The sequence below is a fragment of the Sphaerodactylus townsendi genome, linkage group LG06 (genome assembly GCF_021028975.2).
Source record: "Sphaerodactylus townsendi isolate TG3544 linkage group LG06, MPM_Stown_v2.3, whole genome shotgun sequence".
Taxonomy (NCBI): domain Eukaryota; kingdom Metazoa; phylum Chordata; class Lepidosauria; order Squamata; family Sphaerodactylidae; genus Sphaerodactylus; species Sphaerodactylus townsendi.
In genome coordinates, this window is record NC_059430.1 from 20954971 (window position 1) to 20960970 (window position 6000).

Consider the following 6000-nt stretch of genomic DNA (forward strand, 5'->3'; position numbering starts at 1 on the left):
TCCCAGACCTCCAGATTGTCTTCCATTGCAACTTACCACAATTCAAACCCACTGTAGAGTTATAGACAAAATTCAGGGGTGCATTGGTGAGATGAAACGATGTCTTGCTGTGAGTGAAAGAAGGAAGGGACTGTTGGCAACAGGTTTTACTTTGGTGAAAAGTACCATGAAGTTACAGCCAACTTGACTTGTAGGGTTGTTGTTTTTTAAGTGAGGGAGATGACAACTGGTTTGGGGCAAGCTGAACCCTGACACTGTCTCTGCTTTTCCTGGTTTTCACCAGGAGCATTGGGGGGACCAGGTGAGTCAACAGATATGTATAGCAGTAGAAACACTGACGGGTACTTTGAATGCTACATGGAGTAAAGTAGTAACATAGTTTCTCTCGATCTCGAAGGGGGATGAAGAAACCAGCTTAGGCCTCCCCATCAGCCCATTCATGGACCGCTCCGCTCCTCAACTGGCGAACCTTCAGGAATCTTTCATCTCTCACATTGTGGGACCGCTCTGTAACTCCTACGATTCAGCAGGTCTGATGCCAGGGAAATGGATTGATGACAACGATGAGTCGGGAGATACCGACGAACAGGAAGAAGAAGAGGCAGCAGAAATGGACACCTGTGAAACCCCTGAATCAAGTATGTTATTTGTGAAATCAGATGGACTTCACATTTTTTTTCTTGTTAGTTAAATTCTCAGCCCGCCCTGAGCCTCATAGGACTGGATAACGCATCCCATCTTTGCAGTCTTACGGATCTCTGTTTTGTCTCAAAAATGCTGCTTTAGAGAACAAACATTTCATGATATAACCCATAGAAATGAAATATCCTGAGAATGTTCTTGGACACACAATAAGATTCAACTTGAGGGGGAAGGGGGGGGGGTCTACTCCTGAGCAGTGTCTGGACAGGAGAGCCTTGGGGGCCATGTTCATTTTTTGTAGGAAGAGCCAAATATTCTGGATCTGCAGGTGGGGTCCCACTAGTTCAGGCACGTTGGCCAAAGAGGACTCTTAAAAATCGTGAACATTCCACTTATAATAAAATCCAAACCAATGGTCCTATTACTCTGAACTGTGGGTTGGATCTGGCTACCTTTTTAGCTTACTCACGCCCAATTCTCCTCCTTTCAGAAGCTTCCTTCCCCCATGGAGTTTGTCCCTCTAGGTCCCAAGATCCCTAACATATCCTTTTGGGAGATCCCAGGGTACTCCGGCCTCCTCTTGTCACCAAAAAGGGAAAGATCCAACCCTGAGATCCTGGTGTGTGAATTTGGTGAAAATAAAAAAAAAATCACTTTAAGCTGTATGACTTGGAAAAAATGCTATGGGTTTCCAGAATAATATATATTTTTAGCTGATTCTGATAAAAATTCAAACTGGGAAGAAGAAGAAATGCTGCTCTTTAATGTTGAGGGCAGTGAACAATGTTGGCTTATCAACTCTTTAAGGGCTTCTGTCTGAGGCCCTTTCCGCACGGGCCAAATACAGCGCCCTGGGGACGGCAAAAATGCCGTCCCCAGGGAGCTGTTCGCATGGGGGGGGTGCAGCTGCTTTGCAGCCGTGCCGCCCTCGCTCCTCACCAGCGGCACGAAGCCGCCATTTTCCCACCTCGCTCCCTGAGTGAGGTTTTTGGAAAACAGCGGCTTCTAGCCGCTTCCGTGCAAACGGCAGCAGCTGGAAGGCGCCATCCCTCCCCCCCTTTGCCCGATCGACCTACCTTCTCTGCGACCGTCCGGCGCGTCGCTGAGGCCAGGGGACACGCCCCCCTGCCCTGCAACTCTGGAGCAGTCGCGCAGGGCAGTGAGGGGCGTGTCCCCTGGCCTCGGCGACGCGCTGGACAGTCGCAGAGAAGGTAGGTCGATCAGACGACAGCGCTCCGTGGCGCTGTCTTCCCTTTCATTACCGGGACCGTTCATGCGAACGGTCCCGGGGGGGTTGGGTCAGCATCATGTATGCCGACCCAACCCCCAGCGTGGCGTGTGGAAAAAGCCTGAGTTTCTTCCAAGAGCTGAAGTACACCTTTTTTTGTTAGTTAAATCGTACTCCTGCAAAGCAAGTAGAGATAAGAATTGTCCATTTCTAGGAAAGCTCACCCTGGCTAGTATTTGGATGGGAGACCTCCAAGGAATACCAGGGTGACTCCAAGGCAAAGCAGGCAATGGCAAATCGCCTCCAAACATCTCTTGCCTTGAAAACCCTGTAGGGTTACTTTGACTTGACGACAAAAAGAGAAGAAAAGCTCCACCCCGCTTTGTTACTCCCAATAGCAAGAAAGCAAATACAGGGTACTGACTCATGCAGAGATGCAACAGGATGACTCCTTTGAGGATGGATAGTTCTGATGTGTTTCTGTGTGGATTACTGAGCAATCCAATTGTCTGTGCCCAAAAAGTGTGCCAGAATTATCCAGTTCTAGCAGAGGCTGTTGTGGATAAGGGGCAGATTTTCTGTGACAGTGATGTGGATGGATGGTGGAGATGGACCCCCAAAGACTGGCAGAGTATGGAAACTGATACACTCCAAAAAGATAAAGAGGGTTTCTACAAAGCAAGGGGAAACCATGCCATCCTTTTGAAGGGTTAATCCCAGTTTCTAGTGAGCCTGAGCCTCAGGACCTGGCACCCAGATTGGTTAAGAAGAGGAGGAGTTTGGATTTGTATCCCAGCTTCTCTCCGTGATACACCTCTGAAGATGCCAGCCACAGATGCAGGCGAAATGTTAGGAACAAGATCTACCAGACCACGGCCACACAGCCCGGAAAGCCCACCACAGCTTGCATTAGGTGACATAAACACCCTAAGGAGCAGCAGTGGCATAGGAGGTTAAGAGCTCGTGTATCTAATCTGGAGGAACCGGGTTTGATTCCCAGCTCTGCCGCCTGAGCTGTGGAGGCTTCTCTGGGGAATTCAGATTAGCCTGTGCACTCCCGCACACGCCAGCTGGGTGACCTTGGGCTAGTCACAGCTTCTCGGAGCTCTCTCAGCCCCACCTACCTCACAGGGTGTTTGTTGTGAGGGGGGAAGGGCAAGGAGATTGTCAGCCCCTTTGAGTCTCCTGCAGGAGAGAAACGGGGGGATATAAATCCAAACTCTTCTTCTTCTAAGTGGTATAAGCTGAATTGGTTTGTCATGATTAGCCTAGCAAAATTTCAAAGTGTAATAATAAACGCTCAAATGATCTCTGTGGAGAACGCGGAGGGGGCATTTCCCAGGAAACCGGGGGTGGAATGTTCTGACATGGAGAGAAATGCAGAATAGAGGTTTCTTCTGAATAAACCTGAAGGCTCCCTACTGGGAACTGAGCTGGATTTGGACTACGGCAGAGAGAAAAAGCTCTTTGTTTGTGTTGGGGAAGGAAAAAAAAAATCAAGGACTCAGTAATTTGGCTCCGGACACAAACTTGCTTTAGAGCACCTGCAAATGCTAATCTACGCACGCATTGCTTTCGGACAACACATTGTCCCATTCTCCCTTTGTTTTCTGGTTTTATATTCATTCCTCCTCTTCCGAAACTCTTGAAGAGCTTCGTCATTCAAGGTAGCTGGCAGTCTGAAGAATGTGAGGGGGAAGAATTTGGAGGGTGGGTTTCGGTGCTTGTTCCACCGGGATTTAAGAGAGACGGTTTCAATTGAGTCCCCGTCGTCATTTCTCTGCACTGGGGACAAACTTATGACGCAGAGCTGCTCTATCCCGTCTGCACTGATCTCATGAAGCATTCAGGACAATGTTTTGTTTGTGAAATAACGTAAATTAACCGCATCGTCGTAATAAGCAAACAGGCCACGCCAAACCCCTTTGGAATTCCAGCCCTGGGAAAGTGTACCTGCCCCCCCCCCCTCCCGCTCACATGTGCACTACCATTCTGGCCTCAATTAAGCACAGTCTAATTCAGCGATGGCGAACCTTTTCGAGACCGAGTGCCCACACTGCAACCCAAAACCCACTTATTTATCTCAAAGTGCCAACACAGTAATTTAACCTGAATATTGAGGTTTTAGTTTAGAAAAAGCATATTACTTGGGAGTAAGCTTGGTGGTAGTCGGTGGCTTTGCTTTGAAGCAACTGTGCGTTGCTTCAAATGGGTGAATCATGACCCTAGGAGGGTTTAGAAGCAAGCCCCATTGCCAGCAACCAAGCTTACTCCCAGGTAAAGGATTGCGCTTTAGTTCTTCCCATGAAAATCAGTGGGGTTTAACAGCACTTAACAGGGTTACCTACACGTCGTGCCTAGCAGCCCAGGCCAGCCTAGATGTGTGTGTGTGTGGGGGGGGGGCAATTTTCCACACACACCCCACATGATGAACTCTGTGCACGCATGCCCACAGAGAGGGCTCTGAGTGCCACCTCTGGCACCTGTGCCATAGGTTCGCCCCCACTGGTCTAATTCAAATACGACCCTCTTTGAGCCAGTCTGATCCCATTCCACTCCATTACCAAAAGAGACAGTTAGTGACACTTAGCTTTCAGCCTCTTAATAAGTATACTCATCAAGCGATCCTTTATGAATCAGTAATGGCCAATGTGGGGTTTGGTGTCCAAGGCTTTATTTTATCTGCGTCAGCAACAGAAATTAGCACAAAGGGCTTTTTTCTTTTCAGAATGTTTCAGAAGTTTCCTAAAGCTTCCTTCAGTTTGTCAAAGATGTCCGAAACTTTGGTTTAAATATCACGCACGTTTATTTTAAGTGACTCACTTGGTAGGACAATCAGCCAATAATGGACTGAAATTCTTTAATCCAGTGGCTGAGTTCAATACATTCTCAAATAGCTTGACACTAGGTGCACAGTCCACCAAAAATTAGAGCCAAAAGAGATGGGACACAGGTCAGATGGGACACAGGTCAGATCAAAGACCCCAATCCTGTCAGTGGTAGAGCACCATAACTTGGATTGTCCCCGTTCTGATGTTTTGTGTATCCTTGCCTCAAACCGCTGCTTGGCGTTTCACGTGCTGGTGGTGTTTTACAGGGAAAAAGAGGAGAAAAATCTACTGCCAGATAACTCAGCACTTGCTGGAGAACCATCAGATGTGGAAGAAAGTGATCGAGGAAGAAGAGCGGAAAGCTGGGATCGAAAAGCCAACTCTGGAGCAACCCGCGTTGCACCCAACCTCAGAACAAATTGAGTCCATCAAAGAGGAGGAGGAGGAAAAAGGGAAGCCCAAAGGGGAAGAGGAAAACACAGCTTTGGAAACACGTCAGTGACAATGGTGGGATTGTTTTTTAGCAGTATTGGAAAACGAGGACAGCACACGTACCAGTTCCTTCAAGCCAGCACAACATGTAGACACAACACTGTAGAAATATGGGATGATAACGCACCTCCGGCCCTTTAGTTTTGTTTCCCTTTCCTCCTTTTTTAAAAATGAAAAACAGTGACGTACATTGTTTAGACTTTTACGCTCCGAGAAGCTTTCACATTGCAACAGCACCAACTTTTACAGACTTTCGTACAGGGTGGGGAATTATAATTATATATAATTATATTATATTATATATATTATATATATAAATATTAACCTGGGTTTATCAGCTGCGCATTTCTTCTTTTTTTAAAAAAACAAACGAACTACGGTGATATAGTAACTGTGATCGTGGGGGGTGGGGGGGGAGGAGGAACTTGCGAACGAATGTGCTGCCCAGGAATCACGCCCCGCGGGGAAGTCCTTTGTTCTTGCCCTTTGTGTTTTACAGCATCAATGCAATATCCGTAAGGTCTGCAGGACGGTGCCACTCAAGCATACACTCTGTCTCAGAAAAAGAAGTTTGTACAGCCGGTTGAGGTGCAGTGGCCGAGAAAATGGTGTGTTTCCGCATTAGAATATAGTCCCGAACGAATGTGAGAACGGTCGTTCATTTTTTTTATGCACTGCCTTTGTCAGAACCATTATGTTGAGCATTATTGAACATGGTACTTTGAGGAGCATGTATAGTTCATTCAGCAACTATCACCAATACTTTCAAACGGATGAGGAGAGCAGGTGTAGGTAGGCACTAGGACC

At 47.3% G+C, this 6000-nt stretch overlaps 1 protein-coding gene across 1 annotated transcript in view; it reads left to right on the forward strand.

Moving 5' to 3' along the window:
- PDE3A (phosphodiesterase 3A) overlaps positions 1-5527 on the forward strand; it is a 324658-nt gene extending 319131 nt beyond the window's left edge. Inside the window, 2 exon segments of the mRNA XM_048500668.1 lie at positions 398-638; positions 4968-5527. Coding sequence (XP_048356625.1) covers positions 398-638; positions 4968-5203 — 477 coding nt within the window. The 3' untranslated portion in view covers positions 5204-5527.
- Positions 5528-6000: the final 473 nt, after the last annotated feature.